Raw genomic sequence first — 20,846 nt, 5'->3', positions numbered from 1 at the left:
CCAGGAAAAAAATAAGGTTAGGTTCATTACTGCCTCAGAACGTCAGTTCATACTAATCATTGTCTGAAGTTGTCTTTCATGCCTACAGTCGTCACATCTGTTACTTCTATTTTAGTACCTGGCAGTAATACTGAAGCTAATAACAAGTATAGATGGAGCTTTAATATTTCTTTGAAGTGCATTGCACTATTGCTGCACTTTTTCTAACTTGCAGCTGTTTTTGCGTGTAAATGCTTGTTTCATAAATTGCGTTTATTTACTTCTGTTTTCTCTTCAAGTGTTTGCTCATAATGTGGTGTTTGTCTGAAAAAAGTAGAAATTTGAGGGAAAGAAAGGATGGAAATGTTTAACTAAGTTCATAATTAATGTTCAGACTCATTAGATTTTTTGCTCGTGTTACTCTGCCTTTAGCATTCATTAGCCTACTAGAAGGTTTTGTGGCCAGAGCAGCTACCACATAGCATTGTAGTAGTCCATCAAGCAGGGCATTAATTGAATTTTAAGTTTGTGGGAATCTGTTCATTTTTTGCATCGATCATTGACTTCAGTAGTTAGTGTGCCACGAGGGAAGTTTTTGTTCTGAAATCCCTCAGACATCATTCTTTCTTTTTGGACAGCTGGTAATGCTACGCAAGCTGGAATGGTTTTCAGTGATATATCTGATAGCTAATAACAGTAAATTGCCTTTATTCATATTGTAGTGATGTTGAAAGATTAAGAAATGTGCATCAAGTTCTAACTGAACATTTGACTCTCATCTGCAATGTTTTGTGGTATGTCGTGTAAGTATCATCCTGTTCTAAATTTTCTATATTGTTTATTCAAGGGTTAAAAAAAACATTTTGTGGTCTTAATATCAAATTCTGACCTCTTGACATTATTGTACCACAAGCATTTGACACACTGATTATTTTGCAGAACCGAATGGATGGTGTAAAGCAGTACATGGAATTCAGGAAGGTTTCCAAAGACCTTGAAACCAGAGTTATCAAATGGTTTGATTACCTTTGGAGTAATAAACAGTCCTTAGATGAGGAAGGAGTAAGTGGCATCTGTAATAGTGATATTATTCAAAGTGACGTAATAGTATCTTATGCATGAATTCAGTCATTTCAATGTTTTTTGGGTTAAAAGATTTTGTATGCTGAGTTGTATTTCAGATTTGCATTCTTTAAGAATAAATGCTAGTATATTGCAGTTTCTTCTTGCATATTTGAAATGTGTTACCTCTTAACTTTAAATTTACCCTTCTTTGTGACAGTCAGTATAAAGTTCAAAAGTAATGCCTATTTCTCTTTCAGGTCTTACGCTTACTACCAGACAAGCTCAAGGCTGAAATTGCTATTCATGTCCATTTGGACACTTTAAAGCAAGTCAGGATATTTCAGGATTGTGAACCCGGACTCCTTGTTGAACTAGTTTTGAAACTTAAACTCCAGGTAAGACTTTGACAACTTTACACCAATTGTTACTGGGTCATAACTTAACACTTGTAATTAGGTATTTAAAGAAGTTACTGAACCAATTTTATTAGAAGCAGATTATTGCATAAAGTCTTGAAACTTGTGAAAATTATACAGTTACTTTCAGTCATAAGACTTAAGTTACATCATTTTTTTCTTTGTCCAGACATGAAACTAGTTGTTTAGTAATAATAATATAATAATAATAATCTTCTTCCCAGCTTTAACCCATTTTTATGTGGGGTCGCTGGTGTAAATGAGTCGTCTCCATCGATTTCTGTCCTGTGCATCATTCTCGTCAATACCTTTACACAATCACGCCATCTCTTTCTTGGTCTTCCCTTCTTCCCCGCACTTCCATTTCCATCATATATCTTCCAACATGATGTTCCTCTCTTCGTAACAGGTGTCCATACCATCGAAGCCTTCCCTCCTGTATTTTCTTTGATATTTCAACTACCTTTGTCAATCCTCTTATACATATACTCATTTCTAATCCTCTCTTCCCTTGCTACTCCTGACATTCATCTCAACATTCTCATTTCTGCTACATCCATCTTCTTCTCCTCTGTTTTCTTCAAACTTGCTGTTTCTGTCCCATGTAACATAGCTGGTCTGACCACTGTCCTATGAAACTTTCCCTTCAATTTCAGAGGAGCCTCCTTATCACAGAGGACCCCTGATGCTGGCTTCCAGTTATTCCATCCTGCCTGAATTCGGTGTCTCACCTCTTGGTCCATGCTTCCACTATCCTCTAATATGGACCCCAAGTACTTGACCACCTGTACTCTATTTCTTCCCCATCTTATACTGTTTCCACCATCCTCAGTAATACTGGCACACATAAATTCGGTTTTTGATCTGCTTATTCTCATTCCTCTCTCCTCAAGTGCTGTTCTCCACCTCTCCAACCTCCCCTCCAACTCCTCCCTCCTCTCTGAACACAACACAATGTCATCTGCATATAATATGCACCATGGCACTGCTTCTCTAACATCCTTGGTCATTACATCCATCACGATGTTGAAGATGATGGGCTAAGTGCTGACCCCTGGTGTAATCCAACTCCTATCTCAAATCCATCTCTCTCTCTAACACTGCTTCTCACTCTAGTATACATATTCCTGTACATCTGAATAATTCTGACATACTTTTCTGGCACCATCTTCTCCCTCAAACATCTCCATATTTCTTGCCTTGGCACTCTGCCATAGGCCTTTTCAAGGTCTATGAATACCAGATGCAGGTCTCGTTGTTTTTCTCTGAATTTCTCCATCAGCTGCCTTATGCAAAATATTCCATCCGTTGTGCCGCTTCCCTCCATAAATCTTAACTGTTCTTTCCCTGTTCTCACTTCCTCCCTTAGCCTGACATCTATTATTCTTTCCAAAATCTTCAATGTGTGAGACATTAGTTTGATACCTCTATAATTACTGCATTCCTGGACATCACCTTTACCTTTAAATATAGGTATTAATATGCTTTCCCACCATTCTTCTGGTATCTTCCTGTTCAAATATTTTTACCATCAGTTCATACAAGATGTCCACCCCTTCCTCTCCTAAGGCTTTCCAAACTTCAACTGGGATTAAGTCAGGTCCTGTTGCCTTCCCATTCCTCATTCATTTTAAGGCTCGTATCACTTCATCCCTAGAGATCCCCAATACCATTCCCTGTTTACTTGTCCATCCTCTCTTACAAGTCTTTCATTTTCTTTATTTAGCAGTTGCTCGAAATACTCTTACCATCTTTTCAGGATGTCTTCTTCCTTTTTTAAGACTGTACCATTCCTATCTTTCATTTGCTTAATATGGGTGATGTCCTTCGTTCTTTTATTTCTTACTTTTGACAGTTTGAGCATCTTACTCAACCCTTCCTTGGTGTCCAGTTCATTATAAACCTCTTCATATGCCCTTGCCTTAGCTTGAGCTATCACCCTTTTTACTTCTTTGTTTCTTTCTCTGTCCTCCTCTTCCAACTGTGACTCTTCAAATCTCGTCTTTGCCTCTCTTTTACCCTTCACTACCAGCTCTCCTTTTCCTCCCATACTATTCCAGATTTTGTTCATGAAACTTACCTGTCAGATATATATATAGCTGTATTTTCTGAAGTCCGACAGAATTTTAAAAACTTCCGACACACGCAGTGGTCGGTCAGGTGGTTTAGTACCCATTCCCGCCGCTGGGAGGCGGGTATCAGGAACCATTCCCATTTTCTGTTCATAATTTTTCTGTCGCCGGTGCTGAAAACACCTGTTTTCAGTACCTCCGTCTTAGGATTTTGGAAACTTCATTGCCGCTAAGTATCCTAATTGTCTTTTGATTTATTTACTTGGATTTGTGGCTAGGCATACGCTATCTTAAATTGATTTGAATTTGATTCATTTTTGCATAAGATATCTGAATCTAGTTAGGCTAGTTTCAGAGGGGGTTGTCTGCAAAGATAGGGTGTGGCTACCGAAAGCTTCGGTAGATCCGCACTTGGTATGCACGAGGGGTATGGGTCTTGCTTCTTTGTTGAGATTTGTCATGTAAGGAGTGTGAGACTTTGTCTATTCCGTAAGGAAGACGTATGATTCGTATGTACGCAATTAATCAGTAAACATGTCTAATTCCGTAAGGAAAAAGTATGATTCGTATGTACGCAATTAATCAGTAAACAACAGTCAGGGTAGTGAACCTGCTAACCTTCCTGTAGACTTTATTTTGCCTAACCCTATAGTATGGCCTACGGGTTATGAATATGTCTGCGAGAGGTGATCGCTCTCCTTCATTGTTGTGAAGAGTGCTACTTCTAAAACAGTGTCTGTAGAGGTTATTGCCCTTTCTCTTATACTCTTTCGATTCGTAACTTGGAATCGAAAGTGCTTGCTTTAGAGAGCAAGTGAAGTGGCTAAGTGCAGTGACAGTGCCCCTTGTGTAGTGGAGGGTGCGTCAGATCGGCCTTATAACGCCTCTAGGTCTAGACCTCTGTCGGACTCCCAGGACCACAGGGAGAGGGCATGTCGAAAGCCGCAGGAGGGTTACGAGGAACCCCCACCGATCTGGCGTGCCTTCGGCAGTTTCTGATGAAAATCCCCAGACTGCCAAAGTTCGTGCACGTGCACGAATCCTGAAGGATTGCTTCTCGTCCTCCGAGGCGTCCTCCCCGCGCAAGGGTTGGAGCTCTCGGAAGGACTCGCGCCCTCTAAGAAGCTTTAGAGAAGAGGACGCTTCACGTCCTCTCTCTCGTCAGGAGGGAACGTCAGATCCGCCCCATAACGCCTCTAGGCCTGGACCTCTGTCGGACTCCCAGGACCAGGGAGAGGGCATGTCGAAAGCCGAAGGAGGGTTACGGGGAACCCACATCGATCTGGCGTCCCTTCGGTAGGACTCGCGCCCTCTAAATAGAAGCTTTATAGAGAGAGGACGCTTCACGTCTCTCTCTCTCGTTATGCGTTTCAGTGAGAAGTAAGAAGGCGAACGTCGCCTGATCACGTGTACGTCTTTCCACCGAGAAATATGAAAAAGAAGGCAGTTTCTCTCGCTTGTTTTGACGCCTGTCAGGAGCGTGACGCTTTTCTGCACGCTTCTTTTGACGCTCGGCTTGAACGGGACGCTCGGATGGACGCCAGGCGCGCGCCAGTGGACGCCGAGCGTCCTCGCCAGTGGACGCCGAGCGCGCGCCAGGACGCCGAGCGTCCTCGCAAATGGACGCCGAGCGCGCGCCAGCGCACACCAGGTTTGTCTCCTGGCTGAACGTTTCTGTTGAACTCTTCAAGCTCTTGTTTAAGATTTGAGCCTCAAGAATGTGAAGTAAGCAGTGCTTCGGAGGAAGCTTAAAGTGAACAGACAACTTCGTCTTCGAAACCCAGCAAGACCTCGGGTTTCGTGAATTCAAGAGGTCTCTGTCAATATTATATTGCGTTTCGCAAAGGTGGATGGAGTTAAGGAAAGCTCAAGGGAAGATCTCGTTTTCTCTACCGCAGTCAAGACTTTGCGATAAGGCAGTTACGGGTTATGTAAAGGCTCGACGTCTCGGCGACGTTCAGTAGGATTCTTGCAAAGGCATTCATCAAAAGGACGCTCTTCAGGAAAGCGCAAGACAGGACTTCCTTTGACATACTGCCAATAAATTTTAAGCTTTAGCAGGCATTAGTTGTGATACGGGAGAGGAAGCTGGTTGGAGAGTTTCTTCCTCTTCCCAGGATAATTTTGCAAGCTTTTTAGCCCATCTGAAAGGGTTTTTCAGATGATAGATTTTGTCAGTTTCTAGTCGGGACTACGCTGCCGAATTGAACATCGTCGTTCTACCTGCCGTAAGCCCTGTCTCTTAACAGGATTCTTGCCCCCTTCCTCGTTTGAGACGGGAATCGGAAAAATAAAATGCTCGACTTCCTGGATTACGTTTTGTCAATTCAGTGACTTTCCCCCATTGACAATATACTATCGTTTTGTCAAGTAAGTGGGTATCCCCTCATTGACAAAATATCTCTTTGTCCCGTAAATTGGTTAGTTCTCATTGACAAACATCTCTTTAACTTGATATTGCGTAAACGAATAAGCTCTTATTGACAAGATTCGGAAGAGCTCTCATTCGTCATTCGCAGACTCGTACAAGAAATAGACTTGTAGACTATGTCAATGAACGCTTATGTCCAATAACATAAGAAGCTTGAGCTGTCTGCTTCGATTCTTTAAGTTTTGTTCATGAAACTTGCCTGTCAGATATGTATGTAGCTGTATTTCCGAATTCAGCTATATATATGTCTGCCAGGTAAGTATGAACAAACCTTATTGTGATATAATAAAATATTTTGCCTTGCGTTATTTTACTACTGGTTGGTTTAAGTCATACACGCTTGCTGTAGTTACCTCTTCGGATGGCAACCGAGAGGTCTATTGTCTTATTTTAAGGACATTTAATCGTTACTCCCTGCAGCCTTCCAGGAGTTTCCGATTTATCTTTTACCGTTGTATGGTAGTGTTCTGACGACACAAACGCATCTATATATTTAGCGTTTTCTGTTTCGCTTAAATATACCAGCTTGAGTCTTTCTGCTCAAAAAATAACGGACCTATTTCTTCGTAGAATAGGGGTAGCTGGCAACCCAGACATAAAGTTAAAAGACGACGTTCGTAAGCTGCTGGCTGCTGCTGTCACGCTGTCTGTCCTCCAGTCCACCAACCGAGCCAGTAACAGATCGTGCGCTGTCATGCGCGGTAGCTTACGTCTCTCTCTCCTGCGGGATTGACTGACTAACCGTATCTCTGTGCTGGCGGTTACGTCTCTCCTGCGGGATTGACTGACTAACTGTATCTCTGTCCTACAATCACGGACTTTAGCCTAAGATTGAGGGGATTTCTTACGTGAATGAATAAACGTTGCATTCGTTTTGCCTTACTATGTTCAACAGAGTTATCTCTTAATCCTTTCGGTGCTCGTTACCGCACGGTATAGAACTACGAGTCTACCGCAACATTGCACTTTTATATGCTCTCCTGCTTAGGCAAAGCGCAGCCTTATTAGGGAAGTAAGCATACTCGGGGAAGGAATGGATGAGCTTGCTGGGGACCATTTCCTTCCTGAAGAAGTTGTTTCCCCGAATAGACTGCAATTCAGACCACAGTTTTTTCCTACCGGGAAACTGAAATATTATTCAAGATCTAGGAATGATTCTGAACATCTCTCAGTGCGTCTATCACCTGAGGTGATAGAAAGAAGGTGCCGGACATCTGGTAGGGTTTCAGATGTCCTGGATCTTAATCTGAAAGAAGTAAAAGCGATTCGGTAGTCCCTCCAGTCCTCGAAACGAGTTTTTGGGAACCAGTGTTCCAGATCAACTCTGATATTCCACAGCTCTCCATATCTTAAGAAGTATCTTCTCTCGGTCCTTGTTCGAGTTTACGAGAAAGAGCCTATTATAACAACAGGCGTAGAATGTAACGATCCTCTACAGGTTCGTTACAGGATTGCAAAAGTCCGTACGAATCGTCTCGATCGACGGCAGCAACTATTCTCTTCCGAGTGGAATCTTTCTTTAGAAGTAAGTTGAGAGTTGGGTAGACTTTAGGGACGCCCTTTCATTCTTCTCTTCGATATGTTGAGGACGAAGAGGCTTCTTCTTCTCTGCTCCCTTATTCTCGATCCGGGATCGGTACCATTAAACGCCATCCTATGATATTGAACGGGGATGGATGTTTAGTCTCTTTTCCCCTTTTTCAATCGCTTAGGAAATGTAATAAGAGGATTTATGACGTCACAGGGAGCGACAATGACGCTGATCGCCCCATGTTGGCCTTCAGGATCCTGGATTCACAGAGGTCACATACTTCCTAGTTCACTTTCCAAGGACCTTTTCCGAGAGAGTCGGTCTACTCTAACTCGAAAGGTACCTATAACCTCTCCGCTCTGAGTCTGACTACGTTCAGACTATCGAGATGTTGACAGGAATAAGATTACCGTCTTCCATTTCCGTCTGAAGAATGGGATAAGCTGGCAGTCACAACTATTAAAGAATACGCAAATATGTTGTTGACGGCCTTTGGGCTCAGAGATTTGCGTCTGTCAAACAACAACAAAGCCCTTCACGATTTTTGAGTTCTGTGGAATCTCGAAACTCGCTCACCATCTACTTTTTGTCTCACCTGTTTTCTCAGAGTCAGACACTCGTGCGAGATCAGGCGACATTTAGTAGCCCTGAGTTTCTTGTTGACGAAGTCGGTTGCGTTTATACACCCCCGATGATCGTGTAACATGAGACCAGGTTGGACTGTTAGGCATTCTTCCTTCGGGACTGAATCGCCTTTTTGCTCCTCGCTCCTTTCTCCTGGCACCAGAGGCTCGAGTCAGGAGTTCCTCAGGAGTTGATTCGCTGACGACGTTGGGTTGCGTTGATACACCCCCAAGGTTTGCTTAGATTGAATCGCCCAGGCAGTCCAGACACTCATCCTTCAGCGCAGAATAGTGCCTTATGGTCTTCAGGGTACAGCCTTGCTGTCCTTGATTCGTCTGACTGGTCAACTGGTCGGTCACCTGACTTTAGTACTGACTGTGCATGTCCAGATCGAAGCTTTCAATATGGAACTTAGACATAGTCTGAAGTTCTTGATGTCAAAGCATTCGAACCTCTCCTACCTGTTAACTTTTTGCATGTGATCAGGAAGGCCTTCTTCTAACCACCCTAGATACGACAAAGAGGGTTAGTGAAATTTTAAGCCATCGTCACAAGTTTTGGCTTTAGAGAACACAAGGCGGTGTGCTCTCTAAGCCTTCCGTTGTGGCCTAAGAATGGAAACCCGTTTTGTCCTTGGGCCAGGAGCTTGGAAGCAAGGATGGCACAAGTTAGTGGGCAGGAGCCAGAGAGAGTCCTGTGCCCTGTCAGGTCTCTCAAGTTTTATCTACATAAAACTCAAGAAAGTCGAAGTCATTCGGGCAATCTGCAGTGTTCCGAAAAAGACCAGACTTGCCCATTTCGAAGAACACCCTGGCTTTAGTGTTAAGGAGTTCTTTCAAAAATGCTCCTTCATTGTGTTTGCACAAAGAATTGAAATCTTGTTATCTGAATGCTCACGAGGTGAGGGCGCGGCCTCGGAAGCATTCAACAGAGCATGGCACTCAGCAACATCCTGAGTACCATGTTTTAGCGAAGCAACTCTGTGTTCACTTCACACTCCCTGCGAGATGTGAAGATGGCATATGAGATCTGCTGCTCGCTAGGGCCATACGTGTCTGCAGACACAATCTTGGGGGCAAGAAGTACCACTCATCCTATCCTGTAGAAAATGGTTAGGAAGAGCTCTTAATTTAGTTGTTGAGTCGCCGACAACGGCGACTTCTTAACTCTTAAACCTTAGTTAACACACCTTAACTTTGGCTAGGTTGGTCAGGTGGTGATATATATTTATATATATATATATTTATTTTACTTCTTAGCCCTCATGGTATGGTCAATATGGTCTAGTCACATTGTGGTCACGCCCCCGTTGACAGATCATCTGGAGTGCACCAGCTTTATAGGTCTCTACCTCGCTGGCAACTCTAGTAAAGCAGAAGCAGACTTGGGTGACAGTAATCACGAAGTCAGCTATGCTAACAGGTGGAACCAAGATGTAAATCATCTGCATGCATTTGTTTCCCAAAATCCTTCTATTCTGTCCCTTCCCACCTCCAAAGGTGGGATTCAGCTATATATATATCTGACAGGTAAGTTTCATGAACAAAATGATATTGTTATGATACAATAAAGTTTGTTCATACTTACCTGGCATATATATAATCAAGTACCCACCCACCTCCCCTCAGGGGACAGTGGAAATAAAAATTATGAATAGAAAATGGGAATGGTTCCTGATACCCGCCTCCCAGCGGCGGGAATGGGTACTAACCACCTGACCGACCACTGCGTGTGTCGGAAGTTTTTAAAATTCTGTCGGACTTCAGAAAAACAAGACAGCTTTATATATATCTGCCAGGTAAGTATGAACAAACTTTATTGTATCATAACAATATCATGTTTCCCCTAGTACTATCTCGTTTCCATGTCTTCTAATCACTGATGTATTATGCCTCCACCATTCTCCCACATATTCAATTCCCAGATCAACCTCTCCCAGCACTCTTCTAAATTCTCTCTTCTTATCATTATCCCTCCCTAACAATTTATACCACTTGCTTTTCTTTACCCCATTCGTTTTCAGTTTCCTTTCGCTTTTCATCTTCAAATGCATACAAAGGAGTCTATGTTGGGGGCCCACGTGGTTACCTGGGATAACTTTACAATTGCTAACTTCCACCAGTCTTGATCTATTGTAAAGGAGGTAATATATTTGTGTTCATCTACCGCCACTCCTGTATGTTATCAAGTGCTCCCTCTTCTTTTTGAAGAACGTGTTCACTATTGCCATATCAAAAGACGTGGTAAAGTCTACTATACTTTCTCCTTTTGGGTTTCTCTCCCCTATCCCATGTCCTCCATGTACACGTTCAATTACATCATTTTCATTTGCGACATTAAAGTCTGCCTCCACTACAATCTTCTCCTGCTCTTCCAGTTCGTGCGTTACCTTATTCATTTCATTCCAAAAACACCTCTTTTCTTCCTCTGTGCAGCCCACTTGTAGAGCATAAGCACTAATGATGTTCATTGTTTCCACTCCATAACATATCTTCACTCTCATGATAATAATAATGAATCTAAAATCAAGCCATTTAATTTCACAGATATAAATGTTCATATCTTCAATGGGAGCTTGCATTTCAACTTGAAAGAAGTTATTGTAAAAGTTCAATGCTTTATTCAAGCCAGTTTCATTTAACCATTGTGAACTATGTTCTTGGTGGTCAGGCAGCTGTGCTAGGTCACAGATGGGGAAAGAAAGAAGATAGGGGCTCCACTGGTTCAGAACTTTCCTAAAATAGTCTTGAAATCTTTCTCCGAGTATTTTATTCATGGGGCTTAGGCACAGAATTTGCAGACATAGCACCCAACAAGTAAAGATATACCGTCATAGAAATTTGGGATTTTCAGCAACTCTAGAAGTTTTATTGATAGGATAAGCAGTATTCTTATGTAACTAAGTGAAAAAATGTATAACAAAAACTACGGTACTATTTAAATCACTCAGTAGTGAGTAAAACCTCTTATACTAATATAGTTTTCTCTCTTTCAATAGGTTTTCAGTCCAGGAGATTTTGTTTGCCGGAAAGGAGATGTTGGAAAGGAAATGTACATTGTTAAAAGAGGCAACTTGTCTGTGGTTGCTGATGATGGCAAAACAGTATATGCTACTTTAGGCGCCGGTAGTGTCTTTGGCGAGGTGAGTTTGAATGGTTTGTCTATTTTTTAACTCAGAACAGAAATGTGATGTACATCAAGAGCATAAAGCCTCTACACTCCAATATAATAATTTAAGCACTCTAAAATGTGAATAAAGTTGATCTGAATTAAGAAGGAATGAAGTACGGAAAGTTGAACAAAATTGCTTTTGTAAGCAGAAAGCTCCCAAGACTTAAAATGTAGTAGAATTTGATGGGTCGGAGAGGAATGTTAGTACCAACTGTTTTCATGGTAGTTTGGGAAGGTTAATTGGCAACCATCTCCTGTTTAACCTTTGCAGCTAGGCATTTCATTTTGAGATACCTTTGGCAAATACTGATATATTTGAGTGCATTGGGCTTTACTCTTCAAAAGGTTTGCACCCATAGCAATTTTCAGGAATGTTGACTGATAAACTATGGTTATAATGTACACATTATTCTTGAGACAGTGTGCCACTTTCTCTTCCTGTATTACAAATGCAAACCCATCAGGTTCACAATTTAAAATGACAAGCTCTCTCAGCTGGCAGTGCATGCATCCATGGGGACTGAAAGCCTCTAATGGTGTAGTCCTGTAGTTACCTTTTTCCCAATGTATCTAGCAAGGAGTCAGCATCTTGCCATACATTGCTCCCATATATCATTATTATCAGGATTTTCTTCATATTACTCCATAAACACACATCAAACTGCAATTGGGATGCGCAGCTTACTAGTTCACCAAGCAATAGGCACCTGGTTTGCAGCTGACATGAATCAGCACATCAACATACAAATCTGAAGGAGTATTTTTGGGACCTTCAGGCATTTGAATATAAATATAATCATCACTTCACAAAGATCCCAGAGATGCACTGAAAATACAAGGGAAATATTTTAAATTTCCTTTGTAATCTTGCAAATACAAAGGAATGTGTCACTTGTCACTTTGATCAACAAAGGAGAAATGTGCTTTAAACACATCAAAGTGAAACTAAATGGTTCAGCCTTTTAAGGTTAAACACCTTAACATCATCAGTTGTGGCGGAATCACACGCAAAGCAACAAAGCAAGCAAGCTCCCCACAGTTACTTTACTCAAACCAGCTGCTGAATAGTTCCCCCAACCACACTTTCCCCTTTACGTTACTAATTACGTCCAGGACAATTGGTTTACCTAATACAGAACACACCAAACACAAACACATGTACTCCCCTCAGACTCCAATACTCAGTGATAGGTAGGTGGTGTCTGCTGGATATAGGCTAGGCTAGTCCAGACACAGCCACCGCCGAGAATCTCACCACCCAAGACAGACAAACACCAAAACCGTACAACAACTAAAAAAACAACACACCAACCACCAAGCAAACAACCACCAACAGCTCGAAAACAACCAACAAATCATACACCAACTCCAACCCAGCACAACAAACCACCAACACTAACACTGTCCCCAACTGCCAACTCAGACACCAAAATGCACAACCAACCTCTTCAACTTCACCACAACCAGACAGACACACGCACAACAGCTTTACAACATCAAAATCAATCAAATCACATAATATCACTGACCGTCAATGGACAAAACCGCTGCCAAACCAACTGTTTAGTACAACTCTGACTTCACCGACTTCCTCACTTCTTAATGACGCTGTAACCGACGCTCGCCACTGATATACACGGCAATCGCCACAACAGACACACGCTTACGACCGCCATCAAACCACTACCATTAATTCCTCCACCAATTTTGCTCTCTCTCTCTCACGCAACCCTCGGAGACGTTGTCAAATATAAACTACCATCATTACTCCTCCATACAGTGTGCTATACATTTGCAGGGTTTTTTTTATCCTTTCATCAGAAGTTTCAATTTCACTGTACTTGAATTACTTGCTTGGTTAGTTTGAATAGGAGGGATATCATACTGCAATGTTAACTTAGAATTTCCATTATCTTCACCATAGGGTGCTAGATACTGCAGACTCATCCATTGGTAGCCTCACAAGTGCAATCTCAAGTTTAGTATGAAGCTGGACCTCATTCAAAAAATGTCTTGCTCTTGGTTCTGACAAGACGCTTAAGTATTACAGTTCTCTGATTTGGCATAAACAGTCCAAAAGACAGTATAGACCACTCAGATGTTGATTTTCACTGATATTTGATTTGGATGTTGATTTTTGTTGGTAATTGGTTTTCTTTGATTTGTTGTGGTTGCTAGTAAGTACTGTGGGAAGTATCTGGTGGTAAAGCTTTCCTTTCAGAAGTTGAGAGGCCTCTTGACATCAAGGCTGGTGAGACTGTTCTCCAGGTCATGCCACCCAGTCTTTCTATTTGTCCTTTGCAATGAGGATTTTAGGGAGTGGTTCAGTCAAGTCATGAAACTTGGAACACTACTGGTCATTGTATAAAATGATTGAAACCTAAAAAAAAAGTATATATATACCACAGATGTTGGCACATGAAATCAGGTGGTTATTACTTGTAAAATTACAAACAAAAAGAAACCGTCCAGAATAAAAATGGAGATTGTCTTACACATTTAATATTTAAAAATCATGATTATATTCATTTCAGAAATTTTCAGTTCTTTGTGAAATTACTAATGTGAAGGCTAATTGTAGTTATTAATTCAGACAAAATAGATTATTAGTGATTTATATTTTTATTGAAGTTATTCTGAATAATTTTTTTTATTTCCCAGGTTTCTATCCTAAACATTGCTGGAAACAAAACAGGAAATAGACGAACAGCAAATGTCAAAAGCGTTGGTTACGCCGATCTCTTTTGCCTTTCCAAGGATGACTTGTGGGATGCCTTAACAGAGGTTGGTTTAAAAAATATTACAGTAATATTACATTCTTTATTATTTCTCAAAATTGTGCTGTCAAAATAAGAATGAGAATGAATCTACAGTACTATTACTGTTTCAAGAGTACAATGCTTAACCCCCTCATTTTTTTTTAGTACCCTGAAGCTAAAAAGTCACTCATGGAAAGAGGTCGTCAGCTTTTAATGAAAGATGGGTTGCTTGATGAGGATGCTCTTAAAGTAGCTGAGGAACAGCAGGAAACTATGACAGACAAAGTGGCTCGGTTAGGTAAGTTGGCGTCAAGGTTATACAGTATCCATGCTACTTGCCACATTTGACTGAGCACCTCATGTAAGATAAACTGTAATGATTAAAAAATATGGCATTTTCTGAGAATCTTGTTAATGAAATATGAAGTCATATCAGTTGTTTTAGACGAAAAATTCCTGTTTCAGAAACTTCCATCGATACACTAAACACACGCCTGGCAAGACTATTAGCAGAATACTCCAGTGCTCAACAGAAGCTTAAACAACGCTTAACTAGAGTTGAAAGGCGCCTTGAGTTTGACTCAGACTTAACTAATCCAGCATCTCCAAAGTTAAGCCCTTATTTCCCACTTTCCCCCAGGCAAGTAGGATTTAATTAAACCACCATGAATTTTACAGTCCAAGAACTTACACTTAAAAGAGCAAATAGTATGTGTTTATGAATTGCTTCATAACAAGAACTCGATATAGTAATTGGAATAGTTTGACTCCCTAAAGAGCTTATTGTATTTCATTTTGGGTTTTCACAGCTTTTTAAAAAAAGATTGTCTATGGTGATCCTACTTCAGCGTCAAAAATTTAATACTTTCACACCAGTTACATTTCCACAATTAGTACTAGTTTTGATATATTAAATAAAGATAGTGATTTAATACAACAATTCTAACTGGTACTCAGGAATATGCAAATTCAAGACATCCTCCTTTTAATATTTTGATTTGCAATGTAATGTGCATTGGAATGATCATATGAGAATAGCCAAATTTTATCTCTTTGGTTACTACACCAGATCATTTTTGTAAATGTGCCAGCCCTGTGTAAGTTGACCTGGTTGAACTATCTTTAAAAACTGCAAATACTGCATGCACATATGATAATGTATGGCAGGTAAAAAAAATTTTTGTAAGTACAAACCTCTTGTTTTACGTTTTTCGCTAGTTACATGATCGGTTAACCAAGTCATAGTTACGAAAGAATGCCAGTGTCAGTGTTGCAGTCTACTAACAAAGGGATTTCCTTACTATCAAACATCCATAGTTTTCACCTAAAGCTGGTAAAGCTGAAGCTAAAGAGACTACCCTGTCAGAGATTAGGGGAAGAGTACTCCACGTAAAATAATAGATTTGTACTTGTGAAATGTAATTTTTGTTTCAGAATTTCTGCTTGCAGAAGACAAACCTTTCAATTTGCACTGAAGCCAGCATTTCTGCAAAACTGTACTCTTATGCCATATTAATTGCCCTTCAGTAAAAAATTACAAGCCAAGACCCATATGTTACTATAATTGGCTTAGTGTGTGTGGCCTTAGAAAGCTATAAATCTTTATCTCCTGATCAGCTGGTAAAATCTAGTTTCAGAACATAAAAGTATCTCCAGTTTTTTTCTTGTCTTGCAAAGGGAGAGCAAATGGAGGCATGTTATCCCCATTTCTACAAGCTGGCTGCATGAGGAGACTGTTTGAGTTTAGGTGTTCCCTGTATCCATCTGGTAAATGCATGAAACCTTCATTTCTCTAAGATGCATGGCACATTATCACAAATTCTGGTTGGGAACTCCCTTTGGGTGTATCCTGAATGAGGTAGAAAGTCCAGGAACCATTACTATTTTGGCTAGTGTCAGTCCTTGACAAGCATCTTGGTGAGCAAAGCTGATATCAAGTCAGTCATTGGTGAATGATAAATTTAGGCTACAAGTCCAAGCACTGGGGCACTTTTAGCCACTCGGCACTTATGGCTGTGACAATAGGGTGGGAGTGGTTGAACAACAAAATAGAGATCAAGAAAATAAATAAGTAGTACAAGACTTGGAAGCTATTACTGGGAGTTATGCCAGTTTCACCTAGAAATAATAGCTAGAAGGTTGGACAGCAAAATGACAGGAAGCAAGGATGAAGGTAAAATAAAATGTTGCAAACATCCTGTTATAACCCTTACAGCGCACCACATGAAGTCCTGAGAAGGCTCTACTCCATTACAGGGGTCATCATTGGTGTATCCCTTAGATTTTCCTTTCATGTAGTTGGTCTTGAAACTACTCAGAACAAAATACACATGATCAGGTTGATATTTCTCTTCTGTCCAGATGGTATCCTGTTGGGTATATTGCTTACAGACTGCATGTACCAGGCCTTTGATTGATACTCTTGATTTGTGTCTGCTTTGTTTCTTCCTATAGTTGTTGGATCCCCAAGGCCTACTAAATTGTAATATGACAGATGGAGGTGCATGGTTTTAGAGCAACCCCATCTTTTAGTGACTGGTTGAAGAGATGTGAAAGCTTTTCAACCCTTGAAGCCTGAAGTTATTTCTTCTGTTGTTTTTAGCCATTGGTTACATGTCAGAAACGCTCATTTAATGCTCTGTTGGAGTTGTTCCCAGAAAACTGCTAGTATGAAAAGTCTTCTGAATATTAGCCCACTGTGATCCAAAGAGGGTAGGCTACACATAGTACAGGAGCCATGACCTATTTCATTAGGGATTTGGGCAGAGCTTGAAACATATACCTGAACTGGTAAATTGTCCCAATTGATATATATATATATATATATATATATAGTGGATATATATCTATATATATATATAATATATAATATATATAGATACCAGATTGACCTAATCTTAAAGTGTATCCTTCAGGTCTACTGAAGCAATTTAGTCCCTTACCCTCACTAACTTTGATGTTTCCATCCTGAAGGGTGTCGCTTAACTTTGACTTTTCCATCCTGAAGGGTGACGCCTATATGAACGTGAAGTATAATAGTCTGTTACTGTTCTCCATTCTCCTTAGCCTTGGTACTACAATTATATAGTTGAAGCAGCCCAGGAGTCATCCAGCACTGCTTCCATACTTCTTTCTTCAGTCTGTCACATAACTTTTAATCCAGAGCAACAAAATTTTCCAATATGATTAAATTTGTCTGGTGGCTGTTGAAAACATTGATAATAGGGGCTTTGAGCATTTTGCCATCCTGTCTGCAGTGGTCATGGCCAGCTTTTCTTGAAGAGGTATGATTAGACTAAAGATCATTGATCCTACATGTCTTACGCACATGTCCTTAGAGCATCCCAAAGCTAAGACAAACAACTTATAGGATAATCTTCTAGTGCTAGCTGGAAACCAGTTTAAATCAAAGATTGTACAGCAAGGAATCTATGGCTTCTGGCAACCCATACGTATACAAGGTGGAAGCTGGTCACTGACCAAGCTTGGGACCTCATGATGCATCAGTCTTTCTTTGACCGCCTTGAAGAGTAGTCACATTGCGCTCTCCTTCTCAAGCTGGTTGCTTTGTTTGCCAGATATTTCTGTACGTTTTAGTGTTGTGTGTGTGTGTGTCTGCCTGTCCTTTTATCATGAATTCCTTCAAGAGTTCCAAGCCTCGTCAGTGCATTTGTCCGGGAATTCAGGGATTTTCATGTTCCAGGTTTTTGGCTGCTGCTGTTACAGATCCCCTTTTTGTTCTGTCTCTAATCCATGCCCGGAACATTGTTCCTGGCCTATATCTCAGTGGAGGGCTTTCTATAAGAAGAGGGACCAACATTAGGTGTCGACTTGTCCGTCTTGGGAAACTTCTTTGCCTCCCTAAGCAGACATTTCAGGTGTCCTTATTCCAGTAGTCTTCCTCCTGCATCTTTCGTTCCTGTGTCCCCATCCTTTTCTTCCATTGATTCGTCTTTGGAAGTATCGGGCGGTGCACGAGTTTCATGTTTAATGAAGCCCCTACTCTTGTGGGGGACAATCACACTCCCTCAGGAGAGGAGGCTCCCCCCTCCAGCTTCCTTTGTTCCAGATTTGGAGTCCAACAAAATGGTGGCAGTTTGGGCGTCCCTAGGCCTACGGGGTTCACCCTCCTTGAACGGTTTGCCGACGCATTTGTTGTCTGCTTGCCAGCCTCCCCCAGTCCCACCAGCAGTGCCCCCCTCCTCCTGGCCTAAACTACTTTGGTAAACATCATGCCTTCAAGTGGGCCAGAGCCATCAACGACATTGTCAGCTGGGTCACCTTTTATCTCCCGGCCAGTAAGGGTTATGTTGGAATTTATAACATAACCTATTGAATTTTACCTATGTTTTTACTATTTTATAAACCAGGTCCTCCCTACTTTCTTCTGTTCATTTCAAATATTCCAAATAGTATGAGGAAATGTACTTTTCTGCTTACATTGTGTGTTCTGTTGTAGGATGAAAAAGTATTCTTCCATTTTAGTCTTTCTGGCCTTTTGGACTGACACCTTTGTATGTGTACAGAGACTTGATGCTTTTTTTTTTCAATTGTACTAGTTATAATTATTAACTGATCTGCCTGTGTTCCTATGGCGATTGATTTTCCAATAAAAAGTTATTATACATGCCACTAATGAAAATTGGGCAAGTTTCATTATCATCAGTATTGGTAATTTGCTATGGGTCAGGAATAAGAACATTTTTGTAGTGACTAGACTTTTTTGCCCTTCAACAGTTGTTTAGATGCAAATTCTATTTTCTGTACAGTCAAAGTGACATTTTGCCCCTCTTCCTAATTTTCAGAACGAATGATGTTAACTGCAAACTTTTTTTTTTACAGACATAATTGAGGGAACTTTGGAAGGTGATTAGAGTGGTGAAAAACATTGATGCATGCTAAGAGAGGTCCCCCTACACAGCTGAGCATCACATTTCTCACTGGAAGAAATGATGAAACCTCTCAGCAAGCGGGCTCAAGAACATAATCAAAGGGTGCATCACGAACATTGTCTTGAGGAAAACTATGAGCACAATTGTTCGATGTACCACGTACACGGCTGTGCAAAGACTCACATACCTGGTCCCGAGATGTATCGTGCACAGCCGTGATACGACTCGCATACACGATCGCAAGGCGACTCATACATGGTCGCGAGATGACTCACTTACACAGCCGCAAGGCGACTAACGTACACAGCCGTGAGGCGACTCGTACACGACAGTGCAATTGCCCTCGTTCACAGCCGTTTCATGAATCACATACACAGTCGCAGGATAAGGACTGACAAGCACAAGGAGGTCTTGAGGGAGGAGACTGACCTCAAAAGTTAACATCTCTAGATGGAGAACGCCAATATCTGGAACTCTTAGGGGAAGAAGACTTAGAAAATCTAGTCGTATTGGAAAAAGCATCTCATGTACTTGACTGTCATCATCACCCACATGTCCGTTATGAGAAATCTCAAAGATGCAAGAGACAACTGAGTGGAAGGCAACTTCGAACTCTATCACCCTAACAGCAAACTTTAGTAGGCTGTAGAGATGGGGAGCCCATCACAAACTGGAACACCTACATGTACTTGCAATGTAGAGAGACATTAGTTGTAGAGAAGACTGCAAAACACTCCTCTTAATCTCGGAAGAAGAAACAACAAAGTCCTGAATCCTCCTTCTGACTCTTGTATGAGTAGGAGGAGAACGAGATGGAATAGGGGAAGGCTCTCTCCTTCTACGCTATACCTTTGTAGGGGGGGCTGCATATCTCTCACGAAAAATGGAGTCCAGTTTATCAAGCATTACCTGAAAGAATGTCTCTGAGGGAGGCTGAGCAAATGACAAGAGACATGGATGGTAATGACGTCATGGCCTGAGACAGAGGGAGAACCGACACCGCAGTCGATGTCAGAGGCTGAGTGGGAGATGGAAGTGACGTCACAACATTGGGCATGGCAGAATAAGCCAGTAACCTCACTGGCAGGGAGATGAGCAGGGGGCATGGCAGCATGAGCCAATGGCCTCACTGGCATGGAGATAAGTGGTGACCTAGTAGACGACATTGACAGCTCCAGCCTGCTTGAAGGCATCACAAGCGTACCAAAGAAGTATAGGCCAGGAGGAGGGGGAACTGCCAGTGGGACTGGGGGAGACTGGCGAGCCGACAAGAAATGTGACAGCAAATCATCCAAAGAGGATGAACCAGGGATGCCCAAATCTCTGCCATTTTTTGGACTCCAAATCAGGAACAAAGGAAGCCGGAGGGGATGCTTCCTCTCCTGAAGGAGTGTGATCGTCTTCCACAAGAGAAGGGGTCTCATTAAAATGACAAATTTTCTAAGACAATTTGTATTTTTCATAGCTACAAACCTGAGGTCTTAGCAATAGGATAATTCTGTAGCTCCTAGCTGGATCTTCTTAAATCACAGATGAAAAGCAAGGAATCTTGTGAGATTGGCAATGTGTGCGTATATCAGGTGAAAACTGGACAAAGACCATGCACTCATGCCACTGTGTTCTGTCTTTCCCAATCCAGGATGTCTTAAGAAGACAGAGGGGTGACTAGAGGTGACCAGTACAACGTTAAGACCAAAGGTTTGTAGCTATGAAAAATACAAATTGTCTTAGAAAATTTGTCATTTGTTCATACGCGAACAAACCTTCGTTCTTAACAACAGGATAATCTTATACTTAAGAGGGAGGTATAGACATCCTAAACTGGCTGGGGGCCTACCCACCAGTCCAACTCCAAAAGAAATATCTACAGGAGGGGAACCAATGCCCATGAGAAGCTAATAAAAGT

At 41.4% G+C, this 20,846-nt stretch overlaps 1 protein-coding gene across 1 annotated transcript in view; it reads left to right on the top strand.

The window, feature by feature from the left end:
• The window catches only part of LOC135203579 (cyclic nucleotide-gated cation channel subunit A-like), a 198,866-nt gene that overhangs the window by 158,471 nt on the left and 19,549 nt on the right, over window positions 1-20,846 (top strand). Inside the window, 6 exon segments of the mRNA XM_064233339.1 lie at window positions 919-1,041; window positions 1,302-1,439; window positions 11,117-11,260; window positions 13,951-14,073; window positions 14,214-14,346; window positions 14,514-14,688. Coding sequence (XP_064089409.1) covers window positions 919-1,041; window positions 1,302-1,439; window positions 11,117-11,260; window positions 13,951-14,073; window positions 14,214-14,346; window positions 14,514-14,688 — 836 coding nt within the window.

Source organism: Macrobrachium nipponense, chromosome 36 (assembly GCF_015104395.2).
Source record: "Macrobrachium nipponense isolate FS-2020 chromosome 36, ASM1510439v2, whole genome shotgun sequence".
Classification (NCBI taxonomy): Eukaryota; Metazoa; Arthropoda; class Malacostraca; order Decapoda; family Palaemonidae; genus Macrobrachium; species Macrobrachium nipponense.
Note: the sequence above shows the minus strand (reverse complement) of the source record. Positions and strands in the feature narration are given on the sequence as shown.